We start from the raw sequence: 23,416 nt of genomic DNA on the forward strand, positions 1-23,416 counted from the left end.
TGTTTTGCAACCTAAAAATTATAAAATCAAAGGACTTTAATACTCAAAGGACTTAGACACTGTCTAGTCTGGTTCAGATAAAATTACAGAGCTACAGAAGGATTCCAGGTCTTGCTTAGTAATCTATTTAGAGGACTAATCAAATGTGAAATCAAGGTCTCTTGACTTTAATTCCACACTCCAGTCTCATCTTTGTCCTATAAAAATTCACTACATGATTTATAATCCTATTTCAGTTCATCTTATTGTGTGTGCTCTATTTTACAATGATTGCATTTTCTGCTCACCTTAATCCTTGGTACCTCGTCTGCTTCCACTTAATGTCACAGTTCCATGCTAGTGATGATTGTAACAGGACTTGAGAATAGACGCAGATACAGTTGGAAGATGATAAAGGGGAGGATCAGGAAGCCAAATGAAGTTTAGCTTTCCTCTGCTGGACTCCAGTAGTGCTTCTACATTATATTATTTTATGAATGTCTGTAAGCCTGTCTCCGTCCTTAACTCTGAATTCCTTGAAATTAAGGACTGTGTCTTATTAATTTGTGTATTCCTCATGCCTAGCATAATCTGTATCAAGGAAATGTTTTCAGTAATTGAATAATAAATGAACTTTGATCTTCTTAATTCTGTATTCTATGTTATCCACCTCAGTATCATTCTGTCTTACCTGAATCAACTGTTACTAATGTTTTTGATCCTTTATCATTTCTACTTCCTTTTGATATCATTACACAGATAACCACGGCTGCCTCTTATGTTTATTCAGCTTGTTTTTTTCCCATAATTTATGCAGTGAAAAACCTGTGACCCTTGAACTTGCCCATTTTAGCCCCAATCATATCCCATCTTCCAAAATGCTGACCATTCCTGGTGCAGTAAAAGAATGAACACTTTTGGATCCATATATTTCTTTCATAATTAGTTTTTTAAACATAGTGTCATAAGGTTTTTTAACCATGCCGTCATGGTTGTCATACAACCAATAAGATGTGTATTTATATTAAAAAGTTATTGTAAGGAATTATCATCTAATTATAGAGGCTAACAAATCCAAAAATCTACAGAGTGGGCAATGGCAGGAGACTCAGGAAAGCCAATATTCAAGTCCCAGTCTGCTGGAGAATTTTCTCTTGCACAGATTCTTTTTGTTCTAGCCGGCCTTCAACTGATTGGACGTGGCCCACCTATGCTACAGGGCACAGTCAGCTTATTCAGTGTCCATTAGTTTAAATGTCATTCAAAAACACCTGGAAATGATTATGAAATAATCATTATAGAAATACCTGGAATGATTATGTTCATTCACAATTTAAAGAAGAAAATCTGTTGTAGCGGTAACTTTTCAAAGAATTTCTAATATTCTCAAGACCTCTTTGCTGGGAGGAGAGTAGATCACCACATCCTTGGTGAGCTAAAATGGCTAGGGTTTCTCACTGAAACCAGTTGCAGAGTACAGACCAAAAAAAAGAAGAAAAAAAAATGTGGAACTGTGAAAAGTCACTAAACTGGGATTTCAGAGCCTATTATAACAATTCATGCCCCTGTTCTGCCTCTCATTTGTTGTGTAACCGTGGGCAAGACACCTACCTTCTCTCAACTTCAGTTTCCTTATCTTTAACCTGCCAACCCCATTGGTTTCTGTGAGAAATTAGGCTCAAAGGGAAAAACTAATGACAACTATTTTAAAATGGTTTAGAATTTATTTAGAATGATGATGCACTCTGTATAAATCATATTGTGGGTTCCCTTTTTTGCTAGGATAATGGGCAACAGTATGAAATTAGAATTGCCTGAGGAGTTTTTTAACTGTTGCCGACCATGGGTCCCACTCCCAGAAATCCTGGTTTAATTGGTCAGGGTGGAGCTCAGGCTTCAGTGATTTTTTAAAAGCACCCAGAAGACTTTATGTTCCTCCAGGGCCACCAGTGATTGGTTTAAAGCACAAAATGTGCTTTTCAAGTGAACCTTCCCAGAAAGGGACCATGATTTGTTTTTCTTTCAGATCTTAATCAGAGTTAACAGTGTGACAGAACTATTCTTAATTTTTATCTTTTCTTATCTCAGGTAACTGCTGGGGTCCCTCTTAAAAAGGAATATACGGAAGAGGTAAGAGTGGAGAATTATTCAAATCCAGTTAACCATTGGCTGGCAGCCGAGTCTCAGTCAGGAAACTGGTTCCCTGCCAGTGGCCTCTTAGAAAAGTGCTTTTCTAATAATCTAATGGGTGGAGGAAGGGATAAAATCCATTCAGTTAACTCTCCAATCTTAAGAAAAGATGGGTGTAAGCTTTCTCTACGGGCAATCATCAGAGCAGGCTTCACAGTCTCCAGCACATGAAGGTGTATGAAGCTTGTGTGTTTAGTCGCTTAGTCGTGTCCAACTCTTTGTGACCCTACGGTCTGTAACCCATCAGGCTCCTCTGTCCCCGGGGATTCTCCAGGCAAAAACACTAGAGTGGGTTGCCATGCCCTCCTCGAGGGGATCTTCTCAACCCAGGAATTGAACCCAGGTCTCCTGCATTGCAGGCGGATTTTTTACTGTCTGAGCCACCAACGACGCCCATATGAAGCTTATACCCATGTATTCTTTTGATGACTTGCAGATTTTGATTGACTGGCAGCAGTACCTCTTAGCTCCTACAGGTGGCACCATGAATTTGAGCATTGAGTAGCTGGACAGGGCTGTCACCCTCCGGGGACCTTATGCCTTCTTGTCCACCAACCCACAGAGCGTGGGCATGTTGCTGATGTGTTGGCCACCAGCCAGCAGCAGAAATAGCTGCCTGGCTGGAGACCCAAATATGCCATTGGATCTAGAATAATTTTAGACTTTATTTGGAAAATGAGCCTCCTCCTTCTGCAGCCATCTTTTCTTGGGAAAAAAAAAATGACTTACACTTTCTTGCATAGCTTCCAGGACAATAAAGTAAGCATGTGCTGTGCGTAGTCGCTTAGTCATATCTGACTCTGCGACCCTGTGGACTGCTGCCCACCAGGCTCCTCTGTCCATGAAGATTCTACAGGCAGGAATACTAGAGTAGGTTGCCATGCCCTCCTCCAGGGGGATCTTCCCAACCCAGCGATCAAACCCAGGTCTCCTGCATTGCAGACAGATTCTTTACCGACTGAGCCACCAGGGAAGCTAAAGTGAGCATAGATGGAACAAAACCTGCCAGAGTGGACCTGCCATTGTCATTTGGCAGGTTTAATGAGAGGTGATACTATGCAGGGGTCTGGTTTTCTTACAGAACCTCCAGCTGGTGGCAGACGGCTGCTGTAACCTGGAGAAGCAAATTCAGATCGCTCAGCTCTTCGGGGTCCCTGTTGTTGTGGCTCTGAATGTCTTCAAGTAAGTCAAGGTCCTACTTTAAATGTAGGCATATCACTGGGCCACCCTGTGAAGTACATTTGTGTTTTGAGGATGTTTGGGCTTTTCTGAGCTTCACCTAAAGTATAGAGAAATACTCTACTCATTCTATTTGTTTGGTTTTCTTTGGATTGGTTTTACTTTAGCAGATGTGTTCTCAAATATTAGCAGGGAAATGAAATCTGTAAAGTAAGTTACCATTTCTTTCACTTTTATTATCATTATCATTATTATTATTATTATTCATTCTGACCAACATTTCTTACTGAAAGACGATGGATGATCAAAGGGGTATGCTATGGAATTTTCTCAATAAAAACTTTAAAAACTTGAAATATTTGAGTCAATAGTTGGAGAGGACTTTTCCCCCCATGCTTTGCTTAAGATCTGATTTATTTAAGCACAATGTAACCACTTTTAATGTTTAAAATATATTCAGTGTTTGGGAGCAAAGTTCTGTACAAGCAGTTAGTCTTTCTTTGAAAACATCGCTAAATGAATGCAGATGCAAAACCACAAACATTTTTATCACCAGGACCGACACCCGCGCAGAGATTGACTTGGTGTGTGAGCTTGCGAAGCGAGCTGGTGCCTTTAAAGCAGTCCCTTGTTATCACTGGTCAATTGGTGGGAAAGGGTCAGTAGACCTGGCTTGGGCTGTGAGAGAAGCTGCAAGCAAACAAAGTCGTTTCCAGTTCCTCTATGATGTGCAGGTAAGATCCAGCACAATGATGATGGTATGCCAGGCCAGTGCTGAGAGCTCCGCACAGATTGTCGTGACAGCTCTGCAGATAAGTATTAACAGAAGGTTGAAGAGGCTGAAGCATCTGACAAGGTCCAGCTCCTTGGGACCCCAGCTCTTTGGCCCCTAGCCTGTGTTCTACACTCAGTGCAGAGGGGCTTTGGAGTATAGGGTTCAACTGGGTCTGCACAGGAGCAAGACTTCTGAGCAACTTCATTGTTGTTGTTCAGTTGCTCAGTCATGTCCGACTCTTTGCGACCCCATGGACTGCAGCACACCAGGCTTCCCTGTCCTTCACCATCTCCTGGAGCTTGCTCAAACTCATGTCCATTGAGTCAGTGATGCCATCCAACCATCTCATCCTCTGTCGCCCCCTTCTCCTTTTCCAATGAGTCGGCTCTTTGCATCAGGTATCCAAACTATTGGAGCTTCAGCTTCAGCATCAGTCCTTCCAGTGAATATTTAGGATTGATTTCCTTTAGGATTGACTGGTTTGATCTCCTTGCAGTCCAAGGGACTCTCAAGAGTCTTCTCCAGCACTACAGTTCAAAAGCATCAATTCTTCGGCTTTCATCAGTTCAGTTTAGTTCAGTTGCTCAGTTGTGTCCGACTCTTTGCAACCCCTTGAAATCTGGCTCTTATAATGCTTGGGCAGTCATGGGCAGTATTTTCTTTGTCTGTTTTTGTTAAAGCCCCTTTGCATCGTGGTTTTCTTGAGCTATTAAATATGTCTAATATATATTTTTTAATTTTTGAATTCTGGTAAAACACATATAACATAAAACTGACCATCTTTTCCATTTTTAGGTGAATAGTTCACTAGTGTTAAGTGACTTCACATTGTTGTACAACCACCATCTCTCTCCATAGGTCTTTTCGTCTTGCAAAACTCTGTACCCCTCAAACACTAACGCTTTGTTTTCCCTTCTTCTTTATTCCTGGCTTTCTCACGCAGTGAAGCCATAAAATATGTCCCGTTTTTGACTGCTTTATTCACTGTCTCAGTCCTTTCAGGCTGCTATAAGGAATATCATAGTATTGGGTGGGCGTGTAAACAGAACAGATTTATCACTGATACTTTTGGAAGCTGGGATGTCTGAGATCAAGGCATAAGCAGACTGGCTGTCTGGCTAGGGCCTTCTTGTTGTTTCTTAGATGGCAGTCTCCTCACTGTATCCTCATGTGGTCAAAGTGGGGAGGGATCTTGCTAGGTTGTCTTTTATAAGAGCACTAATCCCAGGCATGAGGGGTGCATCCACATGACCTAATCACCCCAGGGCCTCACCTTCTAGTAACATCAACCTGATCACTCCCAAAGGCCTCACATCCTAACACACCGTCCCATTGGGAATTAGGCTTCAACATACCAGTTTTGGGGGGACAGAAACATTCAGTCTATAGCCCTTACTTAGCATAATGTCCTCAAGGTTTATCCATGTTATTGCCTATGTCAGAACTTCCTTCCTTAAGACTGAACAATAGTCTATTGTGTGTTTATGCCCTTGTGTCTGTCAGTGGCCAGTTGGATTTCTTCCACCTCTTGGCTGTTGTAAATAATGCTGCTTGCTGCTGTGAATATGCATGTGAAACTGTGCTTCCAGTTCTTTTGGGTATATCTGCTGAAGAGGAGTTGCTGGATTACCTAGTATATTTTTAAACACTGCTGCTTAGTGAGCATTCAGCCAGCATATCTGAACTTCCCAGGATCTCAGTCTTCTCCATTCATTTTTGCTCCTACCCAAGCATCCCTGTCAACAGCTAAGGAGGGCTTGTCATGTGCCAGGCATATGGGCACTCTGTGCTTGTTAACTTCCTTGGTCCTTACTTCCCTGCTTTCCCCTCATTTTACATATAAGGAAACAAACAGTTGTCAGGAAACAGACCATCACCCAACTCTGATCGTGAACCACCTGAATCTCCGATCATGAACCACACTGAGTGGCAATGGCAGATTTTAATGATTTCACATTGACACACTGTGGCTCTTTCAGGGAAACCATCCAGGGTGAAAAGAAAGTCAGTAAATAGAAGCAGTATTTTGTGAGCTATGCTGTCTTCGACATGAACTAACCCTAAGATGAAGCCTTTTCCTTCCCACCAATATTAAAAATTTTTGTTCTAAATTCCCATTCATTGTGAAGATGATGCTGTTAAAATGTCTGCTCTTCTGTGAAAAGCGGATTAATTTGATAACAATGTGGCCTCAAGTTCTATATTTGGTAGGATTCTTGCCTCCTTTGCCCACATACTCTATAACACAGAAATTAGATTTGAGCTGCATAATTGCTTCTTATGCAGTTTAGCTTTTTATCACTTCATGACAGTTTAGGAAGAGAGACTCTCTCCCTAACAACTCTGTTCCTCATGCTGGCGAGTCCATTGTAGATTGTAGAAGACCATTTACAATCTTGTAACAATGTAAAAATCTGAGGTCACCAATGCAGGTAGTAACAGAATTTAAGCTTCCCCCACCCGCCTTCCACCAGATTTCTTGCATAGTCAGTGTTGGTGAACCTTTATGGACTAAGTAATGCTTTTCTTTTCTTTTTTAAGTTTATTTAAGTAGTAAGGTTTTTGGGGGGAACACATGTACCCCCATGGCTGATTCATATGGATGTACGTCAAAAACCACCACAATATTGTAAAGTAAGTTAGCCTCCAATTAAAATAAATAAATAAAAAATAATAATAAAAATTTTTTTAAAGTAATAGTTTTTTTGAAACCCTTTTAATTCCTTTCATTTTTTCCCCCCTATGACTAACCCTTTGATGCTTGATAGCTCCATAGGGAGGTATGAGGCTGCTCTACAGGAAAAAAAGAAGTGATAAAATACTTCTGGATAAAACAGCCTGATAAAAGAAACACCCTGCTGCCTTTGCTTCTTTGTACAAATCGGGTTTCTGTGTATCACCCCAGACTCTATTCCACCCAGAATGTATTGGGTGCAGGATTGATAGCATCTTATTTCCTGCTCCAGCCCCAACCCCGTCTTGTGTTACGGAAGAAAGACAGCTGAGCTGATTGGCCAAATCAGAAATAGTGTAGGAGCGCAGGGAGTGATTGCTTTCGTGTGGGAAGTAGAAATCGTCTCAAAACCCCAAATGGAAAGAGGAAAAAAAGGAAAACACCCGGCCTCAGAGACACCGTGAAGCCAGACAACTCCCAGAGTCTGTGGCTTTCTGATGACGTGTCCATTAGTTAAAGTGAGAAACAAGCTGCTCTTCGGACTAAGGAGTCTGTGCCAACCTTTCGAAAATTGAGGGATGCAACCACTATTCTTTACAGAACAATTCTGCATGTCTTTCACCAGAGTAGCTTCTAATTCAAGAGCAGGCAACTGTCGTTCATGTTATAGAGGAAGCTGTTGATTAATTAAGAACAGTAATTTTTTAAAATATAGAATAAGGGGCAGTGGCCTAATTGCTCAAAGGCAGTTTATCATGTAAGAATTAATATATTTAAAGGTGAGATATAAAGCATAATTTCCTTTCAACCCTTAAGGATGATCACAGTATCCTGTCCTTTTAAGAAGCTGTTAGAAGTCCCCACCAAAACCCATCTTCTCTAGGACTTTTTTTCTGTTATTACTTTTGACAGTTATCTTTACAGTTTACAGTATAAAACACCCAGGAAAATGCTATAGCAGATGAAAAATGAAATCTGTACTTACACTTTATAAGCTAACAAATTTTTCTTCCATGCATTATTTCAAGTATATCTAATCCATTTCTGTGGGATGTGTGAGCTCAATTCTGCTTTTTAAATGGGCAAATGAGATCTTAGAGAAGGTGAGGAACTTGCCCCATGACAAGTGGACACTTGATGAAAGATGTAACATTATAGTTAAAGGGGTAAGACTTTGAGTACATTAGAACTGAGTTTAAATCTTGGCGGTGCCTTAACCTGGAGCTAAACGTGGGCAATTCTCCAAGTCTCAGCTTCCTTATCTATAAAATAGTGTCTGATATTGATATCAACTTCACCCATTTGGTGTGAGGACCAAATGAAATGTCCCGGAGTGAAATGCTGGGACATGGGAGGCTGGGGATCTAAGTTAGCTCTTCCTTCTGTCAGTTTCGACTTCCCTGGTAGCTCAGATGGTAAAACGTCTTGCTAACAATGCGGGAGGCATGGGTTCGATCCCTGGGTAGGGAAGATCTTCTGGAGAAGGAAATGGCAACCCACTCCAGTATTCTTGCCTGGGAAATCCCATGGACGGAAGAGCATGGTAGGCTACAGTCCACGGGGTCGCAAAGAGTTGGACACGACTGAGCGACTTCACTTTCACGTTCACTTTCTGTCAGTTTCACTTCAGAGGGGATTTCCTGAATTGACTTTCAGGAACTGTCTTAACTCCGGTACTTTGTCAGACTCCAGGGTTGGTGTCCTTTACAAGTGGTTTAAACCCAGCAGTTAGAAGCTCCCAGGGCGCCGGGAGAAAAGGCATCCCCTAATTAAAGCCAGACATTTAGCCATCTTTCTCCATTAGAATTGGGAGCTGTTAGTGATTTAATAAAATCTCAGTCGCTTTTGCAAAGGATGCATGGCAGTGAATGTCTGTCTGAATATTGTTTGTTACATCAGGAGTGAGGGTTGAAAACTGTCTCCACATCCCTTCGCATCCTTCCTCTAACCTCACAAACACTGTGAGGTGCAGCCTTGACACCAAGAGTGGATGGTGTTTGTTTTTGTTTAAAGGTCTTTCCTGTTCCTTGTGTGAAGCCATGCTCTTGATCACAGCGGGGCTGTAATCAGGGGAGATCAAAACAGACCAGGAAGACTGTCCAGGGCCATGGCAGCACCAAGGATTTCCACCCTGTTGCCCTTGCACTGCCTGTGTGTTTATGAGCGTTTTCTCCTCTGCTGGCATGCATTTGGGGGGTAGAGGAATTCGCTGGTTATTGAGGAATTATGTACTTTATATTTCTTAAGGATTCAGATCAGTTTGGGGATAGATATTTGATAGATATCCTTTTAGTTGGACCCTGGGCATTTGCAGCCAGAACCTCGAATTTTAAGGAAATGAATAAAAATACATGTGTATATGAGTACTTGTATATATGTGTATAGAATATATGTGTGTATAGTAGTGGTGGTTTTTTTAAATACGGTAAAAAAAAATTCCTAATATGAAATTTCCTGTTTTTATCATTTTTAAATGTACCGTTCCATGTATTTAGAATATATAAAAATGTATACAGTCATACTATATATAGAGTTTTAACTCAGAGAATTTTAAAATTTAGAATGATCATTATGTACATCTCTCTGTGCCTTTTGTATTTCACAGTAATTGCTCAACGACAGTTTTAAGGAGAAGGGATGACCTTTCTTTTTATGCCCTGGTTTGTCCCTGTACTGTTATCTCCTTCTTAAGGCCTTGGCCTCCCTTGGCTCTCTCTTCCCTGTCCTCAGACCTGCCCTTGGTCTGCCTCTTTCCACCAGACCTTTTTTCAGCTCTCTCCTTTATATCCCTTATGTGCAACTGAATATTTTGCACATTTTATAGGAAGCTGCCCCTTGTATTTCCAGTCCCTTGAGTATCTCATTCAGAGTCCATGTCTCTCCCTGTGTTGTCATGTTCTCCTTTCTTGTTTATCGTGAAGCTCTGGTTCTCCCGCCTGAACTGCTTCTAGCCCCTCCCTCACCAACCTCTTCTCCCCTTACCTCTTTTTCATGATTCAGCTCCAAATTCCCACATCACCTCCATACCACACCCTTTTGCAAACACACCTCAGATCTCTGTCAAAGCTGGATTCTTCTCCAGCACTGGCCTCTAAGTTCCCTGTCCACTCTTCTTTGGTCTCACTCACCTCCTTGGCCCACACCCATCTTTGTTTGACACATCTCTTCAGATCTGAATCTGTTGTTAGATACAGGCCAACTTTCTTTCTCGATCCTGCTTTGTGATTCTGGCAGACCTCTCCCAGCTTAATCCCCTTGAGGCTAGAAATAGCACCTGATGAGAAAGAGAGGTCTATACCCGTTTCACTTGTGCATGTCACAAGGATTCCTATCATTTCACTCAAGTGCTTTCTTGTAAATGAAATGTCACTGTGGTGGAAGCTTCTAGAATTGCATTATATCATCCAAAACTATGGGCTAAGCAAGAAAGACAGGGGTGTAAAATGAATCATCAGTGTCCCACCACCAGTTAACCAGTCACTTTCTGACTCACTCCATCCATCCCTTGAACTTTCTGACTTAAATTCAGATGACCTGAGACCACTCAATAGGGATGCATGATCAGTCACTGAGTTGTATCTGACTCTGAGGCCCCATGGGCTATAGCCCGCCAGGCTCCTCTGTCTGTGGGATTTCCCAGGCAAGAATACTGAAGTGGGTTGCCATTTCCTACTCCAAGGGATCTTCCTGACCCAGGTATTGAACCCACATCTCTTGTGTCTCCTACATTGGCAAGTGCTTCTTTACTACTGCACCACCTGGGAAGCCCAGTAGGAAAAGAATCCGTTTTCTCAACCTGAAAAGCTAGCAGTATTATTTAAATGTTATCACAAGTGTATTAAAGACCACTTCAGGATTTGGGAAGGAAATTTCTTAAGATGTGGGTTCGATCCCTGGATTGGGAAGATCCCCTGCAGAAGGGAATGGCAACCCACTCAAGTATTCTTGCCAGGAGAATCAATCCCATGGACGAGGGAGCTTGGTGGGCTATGGTCCATGGAGTCATAAAGAGTTGGACCTTAAAAATTAGAAAGCAAAACAAAACCAAAATAATGAAATAAGCACTTTATTTTTAAATTGTTTAATTGTTTAAATAAAAGTAAATTAAGGATTAATAAAAGAGAACCATAGTGAGGAAAAGTCCTCAACTAGTAGTATAAATATAAAATTTTCCACTAGATGAAACAAAATTCAAATCATTATTCAGTTAGCATATTTTAAAACAAGGCGCTGTATTAATATCACTTGAGTTTGCGCTGTTAGACACTATGTTGACCCCTTTGCATATCTGGTTTTATGAAATATCGTCCTCAAGATGTCCATCTACAGTAAATTGGACAGTCAGAATTCCTGTGACCTGAAATAAAACTGAAGGCAAAACAGTCAAACAAGAAAGAATATACAAAGTCACGCTTGTGATGTGAATGTGAATTCCTTATCATCATCATCTCACATGGACAAATGTGGGCTTTCTGGCGATGAGCCTTTCTTCATTTCTCAGAGCCCAGCTATCTCTACCTTGCATCCTGGTTTTCTCAGGAGAGCCAGTTTCCTCTGGGGTTCTTCTGGACTGACCTGTTGCTCAGGACCAGTGAGCCGGCAGGGCTAGCCACTTGGGGAGCTGGCTCATGGCAGTCGGCACGTACACCTTGGGTAGCTCAGATGTGCTGGTTTCCAGCCAAGGACATGCTTTGTGTTAAAGATAAAAAGCTCTGTGTTCTGTCACAACGCAGAGCTGCTCCCGTGACACTAGGGGGAGTGTTGTAATGAAGCTCCTGGTGTAAGGTGGGTTCATGTTATTTACTTTTATTGAAGTACAGGAAAGGCCATGTACCAAACTACACTTTATTTTCCCCAAGTCTAGCAGATTCATGTTTTTTTTTTAACTGAAGTATAGTTGATTTACAATGTTATGTTAGTTTCTGGTATACAGTGGAGTGATTCAAATATATACATATGTATAGATATAGATATAGATATTCTTTTCTGAATCTTTCCTATTATAGGTTATACAATGCTGAGGGTTTCCCAGGTGGTACAATAGTAAAGAATCCTCCTGCCAATGCAGAAGTTGCAGGTTCAATCCCTGGGTCGGGAAGATCCCCTGGAGAAGGGAATGGCAACCCACTCCAGTATTCTTGCCTGGGAAATCCCATGGACAGAGGAGCCTGGTAGGTTACAGTCCATGGGGTCATAAAGAGTCGGACAGGACTGAGGGACTTAGCGTGATTAAGTACATGCATGTGAAGGAACTACCTGAAACCAAAATAAGAATTACCTGAAAGGATTAGAGAAAATAATACTTTAATTAGGATTGAGAATCATTTCTCTGGGGTCACAAAGAGTCAGGTACGACCGAGCAACTGAATACACACACACTTATGATGTTGAATATAGTTCCTTGTGCTATACAGTAGAACCTTGTTATTTATCCATTTTATAAATAGTAGTGTCTGTGTGTTTATCCCAAACTCTTAATTTATTCCCTCCCTCCTTCCCTTCTCGTAGCTGTAAATTTGTCTTCTTTGTCTATGCCTCTTTCTGTTTTATAAATGAGTTCATTAGCATCGGTTTTTTAGATTCCACATCTGTGATATATGGTTTTTGTCTTTTTCTGTCTGATTTACTGCCCTTAGCACAATAGTCTCTAGGTCCATCCATATTGCTGCAAATGGCATTATTTCAGTCCTTCTATGGCTGAGTAATATTCCATTGTATGTGTGTATGACATCTTTATCCATTCGTCTTTTGATGGACCTTTAGGTTGTTTCCATGTCCTGGCTATTGTCAGTAGTGCGACAGTGATCACTGGAGTGCATTTATCTTTTCAAATTAGCATTTTCTCAGGATACACTACCAGGAGTGGGTTTCCTGGCTCATATAGTAGTTCTGTTGTTAGTTTTTTAAGGAAGCTCCATTCTGTTCTCCACAGTGGCCAGCAGCTTCATTTTTAACTTTTGTTCTATTTCACTTTCTTTTTGTCCATTTTCTTCTCACAAAAAAAAAAAAAAAAAGAAAATTTAAGTCACTGCTTTTCTGGAGTTCATGCCACTAAAAAGCAGGTCTTAAACAAGATAATGATCCCAGAAGTCTTTTCAAGAAAGACAATGTCATCTAACTTTGAGTAGCTCAGCTTCTATGAGCTTGAGCCACATCAGCACTATGGATGTGGTGAAGGGTGAAGCCTCCAGCCTTCGTTCCTGGTGTCACTCAGCCAGGGTTCCAGGCGGGCAGACTCTAAACGAGAAACTGTAGACAATATGACCCCCAGTTAGGGTTTCTTTCTAGAGCTGTGCTGCCCAAGCCATAGCCACTGGCCACAGGAAGCTATTGAAATTTGAATTAACTGAAATTAAGAGCTCATTTCCTCATTTCAGCTACTTAATAGTTACATGAGGCAGGTGGCTTCCGGCCTGGAAAGCGTGGTTGTAGACCATTGCCATCCTTACAGAAATTTCCGCCAGAATACTCTATTCTAGAGTATTTCAGCTATTTTTATACATTTTAGAGGTTTGGGAGGAAATTAATGTAGAATATGTTCAGAGTTATATTCTTGGTGGAGATGGAGATTTAACACAGTCTTAGTTTCAAAATGATCCAAGAATGTGGTATAGACACCAGACTTTGTGAAGTAGCTTATGAGTATATTGAGAAATTGTGCATAATAGAATAGTCACTCTTTCCAGAAGAAGCCTTGTGTTTGCCACCATTCCCGCCTTGAGGTGTGCCTTTCATCTTGTGTGAAATAATCTTTTTGTTGCTTATTAAAATCTTTCACATCCTTTAAGCACCACTCAGGTTCCTGCCAGCCTTATCTCATCTCCATGCCTTCCCCAGCAGTCAGTGATCGTCTGACTTTCCTAGTAACATATATGCAGAGCCTTTCTTTATCACTTGCTCCAATCTGTCATATTTTACTGTGTCATCGTCCTCACCCCAACAGGCTTTCTTTGTACACAAAACCGCTGAAGTTCTTTGTACACCATGATATCTTGAAAGTACTTGGCGTAGCTGGCTATTCATTTGGCAGATGTTTGTGGAGTGGCTGCTGGTTGCAGGCCACTATCCTAGACATTAGGAATATGAAGAGGGAAGAGATGATGAACAGATAAATTTATAGGTATTTAGGGAGTTAGAGGAAAGCCAGGGATGATGAATACATATACATGCATTATTTATTTTACCATTTTATTTATTTTATAAAAACTATCACTGAAAACAGAGCAGTACAAGTGAATATCAAGTTCAGATCAAGATCACTGGACTGAACTTGACTTTCTTTTATCTTTAAAGATTACACTCCCCCCCCAAGTCAAGCAGAGAAACAGCAGGAAGTTCCTTGCCTGCTGAAACAACATAAATAGATTATTTGCAATGGAGCTGCCTTATTGGTGCAGTTTTTAGTTTGTTAAACGCAAAAGTTGTGTTAACAGAGATACGGGTTTCATCTCTGGGTCAGGAATATCCCCTGGAGGAGGAAATGGCAACCCACTCCAGTATTCTTGCCTGGAGAATTGCATGGACAGAGTAGCCTGGCAGGTCACAAAGAGTGAGACATGACTGAACTACTAAACACACACACACACATAATCTTTTATAACTGTTGTATCGTGTGGAATCCTTGCTTCATCAAAAGGAAGTTCAGAAAATATTTGTTCATTTATTCAACTGTGTATTGAGACCCTACCCCAGGGGCTCAATCCCACCTCTAGGTGAACAGGAGGTGGTCCTTGACCTCAAAGAGTTTATAGGCTATTCTCAATTCTTCAGCTAATAAATGTTAAATCTTTTAAAAATTACCCTCGAGTTTTCTCTAACCCAGTCTCAACTTGACACTCTTGTGGTCATTCTTTTGCAACAAGCCTGGAGCCATCCCAGGCTTACCCTGAACTCAGACTGAGTAAGGCAGCTCTGGTTATTATAGCTTTTCCCATTTCCCTTAATCATTTCTGTCCTTTCCTTATCTTCTGCCTTCCTGGAAAATAATTATCATTTCTTTCTAGATTTGTCCCATCTAGAGATGAATATTTCTTTTCTGATTTCTCCTATGACATGGTTTACAAAAGGCCCTTTGCCATCCAGTAGATTGGGTGAGCTGGATCCTGGCACTGCTACCATTTGAGGTCCATCAATGTACCCCAAGAGAGTGGGGACGTTGCTAGTGGCTGTTCGCTGCCAGGCCCTGCTGAATCTCTGGTGCTGTCTGACACCCAGGTCAGAGTGTTACACAGCCATCAGATGGCAAAGAAGAGAGCACCCACGTGTGCTTGAGGAAGGTCAGTGTAGGTTTTCTGGAGATGTTGGTCTTTGAGATAGATCTTAGAGTGAGCCCTTAGGGAATTTCATCAGGGGTCGATCTTTAGTTTATCTTACTTGGGTACATTTTAGTAAGTCTAACCTTACTGTAGAGGGTATATTAAGAGTGAAGAGGCCAGTAGTGAAGCTTTCATGGTAGGTGAGACCATTAACATCCCAACCAAGAGTTCTGGAAGGATCATCTTTCTCACATCCTCCCCTACACTTCTTAGTCACCGACTTTCAGTTTCATTCATCTCGTGGGTGTGAATTGGTTTTTCCTTTCCTTGAATACTAATGAGTTGGGGATTTTTTCATACTGTTATTGGTTACTCTCTCACCCAATATTATATATGTTTGTCTTTTCCTGAATTTGTGGAAGTTTTATGCATTCTAGTAACCAGTCTTTTAAATATTTGCATATACCTTCTCCTAGACTGTTCCTTATGCTTTGTTCTTATTCCTGATGTCTTTTTTAATAGAAGAAATTTAAAATTTTGATGTCAAATCTATAAGTCATTTACTTTACAGTATATTCTGTCATTACCTTGTTGAAGAAATCCTTCCCTTCTTTAGGATCATAAAGTTCCCCAATTTTTTCCCCTAGTTTGTAAAGTTTTAATTTAGAAGGCTTTGCCTTTGTTCCATATTGGACTTACCTGGGGGCCTGGTGTGAGGCAGGAATTTCATTTTCTTTCTCTCCAGCCAGATGTCAGTTAGAGGGTCAGCCCTTGCCCTGTTTTGTGCCATGTCTACTATATGCTGTCCCACACCTGCTGAGGTGTCCTCCTGTGTTCTTTCTTATCTCAGCTTGATTAACCATCTTGTCCTGTGCCAATACCACATGGAATTCATTAGCATAGTTTTGTAGTGTGATTGATACCTGGTATGGCAGGTCCTGTACCTTTGTTCTTTCGGTTTTATTTATTTATGAAGTTATCTTACCTATTTATGCCATTACTCTTCATTAGGAATTTTAAAATTGGTTGGCCAAGTAACGCAAGTGCTTTTGGGATTTTTATTGGAATTGGATTGAACTAATAGATTATCTGAGAGACCTGACCTATAACCAGTGTTGCATCTCCTCATCCATGAAGGAAGTTTCTCTCCTTTGATTCAGATCCTCTTTTATGTCCTTCAGTGAAAGATCATAATGACCTGCACCTTAGTTTCTTTATTCATTGAAACATTCAATATTTCAGCTCCAGACCCCAGAGCACCTCTACAGTAATAAAAACTGTGGTAATGAAAAGCACATTTTAAAGCAGTTTGGGATTCTGTCCTATTGAGAAAGTAGAACAAGCTTTTATTTTCTCCTATTAGGTAACTCTCCCTCCTGTGTATATCAACAGTGATTCATGCAAATGTACCATTTGCCACTGTACAGCAAAGTCCTTGAGGTGGCCCACAAGAGGCTTCTGCCCCTTGGCTGGTGTCCATTCAGTCAGCATTTGGTCCAGCAGCACTTTACCAAATAGTAATCCACCAACTACATTCATTATGCCTATGTATTTCCTACCCACAGTAAAATTAGGAGCAATTTTGTCAGATGCTTTGCTTGAATTAAGAATCACTTCATCTATGGAACATTCCTTTCCTAATAAATCATCCTGTTTCTTTTTTTAAAAAGCTTTTTAAAATTTATTTTTGGCCGTGCTGGGTCTTCATTGCTGCACGGACTTTTCTCTAGTGGCAGTGCGTGGGCTTCTCATTGCCGTGCCTTCTCCTGCGTAGCACGGGCTCTAGGACACATGCGCTCAGTAGTTGCGGCTCGCGGGCTCTAGAGCACAGACTCAATAGTTGTGGTGCACAGGCTTAGTTGCTCCGAGGCATGTGGAATCTTCTCGGACAGGAATTGTACCTGTGTCTCCCACACTAGCGGGCAGATTCTTTACCACTGAGCCACCGGGGAAGCCATCTTGTTTCTTAAGAACACTTTTAGTATTTTACCAGCAACCCAGATCCAACATTATGGAAAATCTTTCCATTTCCTCACCACACACTTATTTGCCCATACCTAGCAATACGTGAACTGTGAACTTCCAGATGTTCAAGCTGGTTTTAGAAAAGGCAGAGGAACCAGAGATCAAATTGCCAATATCCGCTGGATCATCGAAAAAGCAAGAGAGTCCAGAAAAACATCTATTTCTGCTTTATTGACTATGCCAAAGCCTCTGACTGTGTGGATCACAATAAACTGTGGAAAATTCTGAAAGAGATGGGACTATCAGACCATCTGACCTGTCTCTTGAGAAACCTGTATGCAGGTCAGGAAGCAACAGTTAGAACTGGACATGGAACAACAGACTGGTTTCAAATAGGAAAAGGAGTACATCAAGGCTGTATATTGTCACCCTGCTTATTTAACTTCTATGCAGAGTACATCATGAGAAACACTGGGCTGGAAGAAACACAAGCTGGAATCAAGATTGCTGGGAGGAATATCAATAACCTCAGATATGTGGATGACACCACCCTTATGGCAGAAAGTGAAGAACTAAAGAGCCTCTTGATGAAAGTGAAAGAGGAGAGTGAAAAAGTTGGCTTAAAGCTCAATGTTCAGAAAACTAAGATCATGGCATCTGGTCCCATCACTTCATGGGAAATAGATGGGGAAACAGTGGAAACAGTGTCAGACGTTATTTTTTTGGGCTCCAGAATCACTGCTGATGGTGACTGCAGCCATGAAATTAAAAGATGCTTACTTCTTGGAAGGAAGGTTGGCCAACCTAGATAGCATATTTAAAAGCAGAGACATTACTTTGCCAACAAAAGTCCGTCTAGTCAAGGCTATGGTTTTTCCAGTGGTCATGTATGGATGTGAGAGTTGGACGGTGAAGAAAGCTGAGCGCCGTAGAACTGATGCTTTTGAGCTGTGGTGTTGGAGAAGGCTTGAGAGTCCCTTGGACTGCAAGGAGATCCAACTAATCCATCCTAAAAGAGATCAATCCTGGATGTTCATTGGAAGGTCTGATGTTGAAGCTGAAACTCCAATACTTTGGCCACCTTATGCGAAGGGCTGACTCATTGGAAAAGACCCTAATGCTGGGTAGGATTGGGGGCGGGAGGAGAAGGGGACGACAGAGGGTGAGATGGTTGGATGGCATCACCGACTCGATGGACATGGGTTTGGGTAGACTCTGGGAGTTGGTGATGGACAGAGAGGGCTGGCGTGCTGCAATTCATGGGGTCGCAAAGAGTCGGACACGACTGAGTGACTGAACTGAACTGAACTGATTACTACGTTTAACTACCATATAACCCAAGTCGAGACCTACTTAAACATCAGCACTGTTTAGCTAGGAGACTTTCATTGTGACATAAAAACCATTAAAAAACATAGTAAAGGTACATTTTTTATAAAGGTGTAATGGATAAAAGTGATTTAACTAGATAAGTAGCCTCTGAGCTGACTGAACACATAAGGCTTGTTATTTGTGAGTTAATCTCTGATTTCAGTACATGAAGGATGAAAGTAGAGAAAGTGGTTGCTTCAGATACTACAGTTGATGAGAAGGGAATCTGGTAGAGAATTTTAAGCAATTACAGAAAATCTCACTAGGCTTTCTGTTAGTTTTTAGCCAGATGAAACTTAACATTTTTGTTGTCATTTGTGTTTCTCCAGCTTCCAATTGTGGAAAAGATAAGAACCATTGCCCAGTCTGTCTATGGAGCCAAAGATATTGAACTCTCTCCTGAAGCACAATCCAAAATAGATCGTTACACAGAACAGGTAAAAGTTGTACTCTTAGGGGAAAAAATCCAGCTTAAGCTTTTGAAATTATTCACCCTGACTTGAGAGCTGGCATATGTTCCACCAGCTGAATTTGGCTTAATCTACTCTGTGGTCTGCAAAAAATTTAAGTTAATATCTTTGAGCAGGATATTGCCTGTAATTATGTTGAAAGGATATACCCTTTGACATACACATCATTGACTTTTGTGGTTATAAATGTTTCTAATACAGGTTGTATCCATGTTTATCTGTGGTGTGTGATCTTTAGCGCCTACTTATCAGCCAGGGACTTCCCTGGTGGCTCAGAGGTTAAAGCGTCTGCCTCCAATGTGGGAGACCTGGGTTCGATCCCTGGGTCAGGAAGATCCCCTGGAGAAGGAAATGGCAAACCACTCCAGTATTCTTGCCTGGAGAATCCCATGGACGGAGGAGCCTGGTAGGCTACAGTCCACGGGGTCGCAAAGAGTCGGACACAACTGAGCGGCTTCCCTTTCCCTTCCCTATCAGCCAGAAACATTAAAACTGTTCTTGGGTGTGCAGCTGTGGAGTCAGAGTTAAATGATCTGTAGTGCTTCCTCTTACTGTCTTAAAAATTTTAGCATGTTGCCAGGTTAGTCAAATAAGACTGCCATGCATAAAGATGGGGGCGCTTGGTGTCCTTTTTTATACAAGTGCTTCCTTGGCTTGGTGCTGAGACTGTCCACCATGGGTGAAGGTTCCCTTCCCTTCTGCTGTGCAGGTGACCAAGGTGCAGCAGCGTGAGTCTAGTCCCCTAATGGTCATGTCAGATAGGCTCCGCTGAGTGTGTTCAGCCACCCTGACCAAAGGGGCCGTGTGCCTCAAACGTCCCCTGCAGTTTACTACAATCAATAGAACTCAGAGCACTTCAAGAGTTCACTAGCAAAAGAGCTTCATGAGGAGTATCATTGATCTATTTTTTCATCCCCCTAGCTCCTAAATTCTATTTTTAATGCATATTTAATATTTTGTCCTATGCTCCCAGCTCTAACCAGAGTATTCTCCCAGATTTGGGAAGATAGTCAGCAATTCATTTCTTCTTAGAATTTTCCAAGAGCTTACAATGCTCTTGACTTGTATTTGAAAAAAAAAAAATGATTCCTAAAATTCACTGTACACACTAGCATTGTTCTACGGTGAAATTTTCACTCATGTGCAATGAAATGAGTAAAATAAGGTCGTTGTCATGAGGGTTTTTTTTTTCCCCCATGAGTTTTTAATAATGCTATTTAAGGATTATTGTTAATTCTAATATTAGATCCTTCCTGACTTTTTTCTCAGGCTTAAAAACTTAACAAAGTAATAGGGATAGTACATAGCATGCTGGGTTTTTTAAAAATATATTTTTAGCTGGCAAACTTTTCAATTGGCAAACCCAAATCAGTTCACAAAAATTATTTCAATATTAGATTGATCTCTGAAACCCCAAATTCTTGGCCCTGTTTCGGCAGAGCAATCTTGATTAAGCCCAGCAGAGTTCTGATCAGTATCTAATAAGAGAATAGAGAGCAGCCCCACCCCACCCCTCAGCTGATAGTCCAATACAATTTTCCAAATAGTCCTAGGTTGAATCATAAGAAATTCTGTGTGGGTTACCTCTGGAGATTGCGTTCCTTTTATCTCTGTCTGTCCACCCAGAGAATGTTCCTTAAAAGTTACGTGTCAAGTGTGTGGTTGCAGTTAATCAGCCAAGTCTCTGAGGAGGCACTGTGTACCCTTAATCGGGCCCAGGCTGCAAGGACACTGTCCTTTTTGTGAGGCCCCACATGTGACTTCCTGCCCTTTCACCTTTGAAAACTCTGGGTCAGGCATCGCCTTTGGTCCTTAAAAATAAGAGGCTTAAATAGTGACCTCATCTCAGTTCATATAATGTAATCGCAGATCAAATAGCCGTGATTCATAAAGCAACACAAAGCGGCCCTTTGCTTGCTGACAGCCGCCAAGAATGAGTGAACAGTGGGACTAAAAGCCTCATTACGGAGCCTTTCTCCAGATTACCTTTCTGAGTCCCGGATATTAATATCCTTGGAAAGTGGTTTCTACAGCTGCTGCTGCCTTGCCGGCAAAGAGCCACCCTCCCTTCGAACACACACATAATGGTGTCTTTCTGTAACAAGAGTTATCCAAAATAAGTAATAGACACCCTGAACCTGCCAGGTGTTGATCAGATGTAGCTGAGTTTCACTCGCATCTTCTTGCTCAGTGAACGAGCAATAACAAGCATCGCTGTGTGTGCATCTGATCCGTGGGGGTTCCGGGGGGTGCAGGTCAAACAAGTGCAAAGAACAGTTTTGCTCGAGGAACACTTTTCCTTTCCTTTCTTACAGGGATTTGGAAATTTGCCCATCTGCATGGCAAAGACCCACCTCTCCCTGTCTCACCAACCTGACAAGAAAGGCGTACCCAAGGGTTTCATTCTACCCATTAGTGACGTCCGGGCCAGCATAGGCGCTGGATTCATTTACCCATTGGTTGGAACGGTGAGTGTGTAACATCCTCCCAGAGCCTTCCCCAGTCTGTGTTGTTACAACTCCTCAAATCCTTATGCTATGCGAACGCCTTGTAGCTCAGGTATTGGAAAGCAATTAATAGTATTTGCTATTTTCCTAAGTACTCTCTTCTACAACGAAAGACACACCTGCCATTGTGGTTTGGATTTTTATTTTCTTTAGATCATGTGTTCAGGACTCCTTGAGTCATAAAATTGATTCTCGGCTTATAGAACACGGAAGAGAATAACTTGGGAGAATCCAGTCTGCTGTTGAGATGGGTGGGGGGTGGCTTAGTATAGGACTGCTGGTTCTTCACGTCATTGTGCTCAGAATTATAAGACTTCATTGCAGTGGGATAAATGGAAGCCACCACCAAGTCCAAGAGACAGGACCAGCCCCCTGCCCCAGGGCTGGGAAATCAGTCTCACACCCTCCACCTCTTTGTCAGGGCTGCCTGAGAAAATGAGTGAATCACATGAATTCTCGGTTTTGACCTTATGCTAGGGGAACATTGTTGCTATGGGATGGTTATTGCTGTTTCAAAGCTTCTCTTTGGACAGAAGGGAGATAGTGCAGAAGTGAAAGCTTATCAAAGTACTTAAAACCCATGATGATGGGCTTAATACATAAAATGCCTCATTACAGCTACTCAGTGATGTGGTGACTCCCCTTGGTAACCGTCAGTGACTTAAATTTGTTTTCTCATCATGGGATGCTCTTGGATTAGATTGAGCAGAAAAATTCTTAATTGTCTCTGTTGTCGTCATTGTTGTTGTTACAAGCTGATCCAAGTCCAAGCAGGAAACATAACAATTTTTTAAAATAAGCCAGGTGGCTCTATTGTTTAAGCAATGGATGGGTAAAAAATACGTAACGAGGACAGAGTTGCTTGCCTTCATATTTGCATGTTTCATCTGATATTGGGCAAAATGTTTTCAATAAGTGTTTCTTGAATTCTTAATGCCTGTGAGGCATAGAGATACTACATGGAGTAAATGTGAGATGCACAGAGGTGTGTAGAAAGTGTGATGATGATGATGATGTTGTTGTTCAGTCACCCAGTCGTGTCTGACTCTTTGTGACCCCGTGGAATGCAGCACGCCAGGCTTCCCTGTCCTTCACTGTCTCCCAGAGTTTGCTCAAACTCATGTCCATTGAGTCCGTGATAGCATCCAACCATTTCATCCTCTGCCACCCCCTTCTCCTCCTGCCCTCAGTCTTTCCCAGCACCAGGGTCTTTTCCAGTGAGTGGGCCCTTCACATCTGGTGGCTTAAATATTGGAGCTTCAGATGTTGGTGTTAGCATTTTAATGCCCTCAGGCCATAGGAGAGGCAACAGCTATTTCATACTGGTTGCAGGCAGGGCGTGTGAGGGAGAAAAAGAGAATCAACCTCCAGCAACTGTGGAAACAGTGACTTTTGAGTCAAAGGCACAGAGATACATGGTAGCCTTCCTGGGGTAATCCAGTGTGCCTGGATTTGGACAGGGGTTGAGAGATTGAGAAATGGGATTAAAGTAGCAAGATCGATTCAAACTGTTGATTCAAACTGTTAAGGAGCTGAACTGCCACCTGAAAAACCTTGGATTTTATCTCGTGTGCACTGGAGAGCTGCAGTAAAGTGGGTTTTGCACCTGGTTTTTATTCTTTTTGGAGAAGGAAATGGCAATCCACTCCAGTATTCTTGCCTGGAGAATCCCAGGGACGGCGGAGCCTGGTGGGCTGCCGTCTATGGGGTCGCACAGAGTCGGACACGACTGAAGCGATTTAGCAGTTTATTCTTTTTCTTTCTTTCTTACTTATATTTATGTATTTATTTATTTGGCTATGCTGCTTGGTTTTCAGGATCTTAGTTCCCCCACCAGGAATTGAACCCTGGGGGCCCCGGCTGTGAACACGCTGATTCCTAGCCACTGGACTACTAGGGAATTCCCCTGGTTTTTATTCTTACAAGAAGGAAAAGGAAAATGTCCGATTTATATTTTAGAAAAATAGCTATGGTAGCAATGGGAGAGTGTTGAGAGGGAGGAGGAGCAGACCGAGGGAGACATCGGCCAAGCAAAGAGGTGATCAAGGTTA

At 41.8% G+C, this 23,416-nt stretch overlaps 1 protein-coding gene and 1 long non-coding RNA gene across 35 annotated transcripts in view; both read left to right on the top strand.

The window, feature by feature from the left end:
• The window catches only part of MTHFD1L (methylenetetrahydrofolate dehydrogenase (NADP+ dependent) 1 like), a 253,716-nt gene that overhangs the window by 110,382 nt on the left and 119,918 nt on the right, over positions 1-23,416 (top strand). For 29 of the 34 annotated variants that reach the window (XR_014065472.1, XR_014065473.1, XR_014065482.1 and 26 more), the window contains 5 exons: positions 2,068-2,109; positions 3,251-3,351; positions 3,905-4,082; positions 18,718-18,825; positions 21,174-21,326. The exons of 1 other annotated variant lie outside the window; for it this stretch is intronic. Coding sequence is in view for 16 of the 33 variants with exons in the window: in XM_081530228.1 (XP_081386354.1) it covers positions 2,068-2,109; positions 3,251-3,351; positions 3,905-4,082; positions 18,718-18,825; positions 21,174-21,326 (582 nt within the window). In the remaining 17 variants the exon portion in view is untranslated. The remainder of the gene's footprint in view (positions 1-2,067; positions 2,110-3,250; positions 3,352-3,904; positions 4,083-18,717; positions 18,826-21,173; positions 21,327-23,416) is intronic. 4 more of the 34 variants (XR_014065483.1, XR_014065485.1, XR_014065486.1 and 1 more) reach the window with 1 other exon arrangement.
• Positions 8,908-12,816, top strand: LOC145521564 (uncharacterized). Its single transcript, XR_014065497.1, has 2 exons — positions 8,908-10,402; positions 11,960-12,816. It is a non-coding gene; the product is annotated as an uncharacterized LOC145521564 (long non-coding RNA).

Source organism: Giraffa tippelskirchi, chromosome 9, assembly GCF_054371585.1.
Source record: "Giraffa tippelskirchi isolate mGirTip1 chromosome 9, T2T-mGirTip1v1.2.pri, whole genome shotgun sequence".
Lineage (NCBI taxonomy): Eukaryota > Metazoa > Chordata > Mammalia > Artiodactyla > Giraffidae > Giraffa > Giraffa tippelskirchi.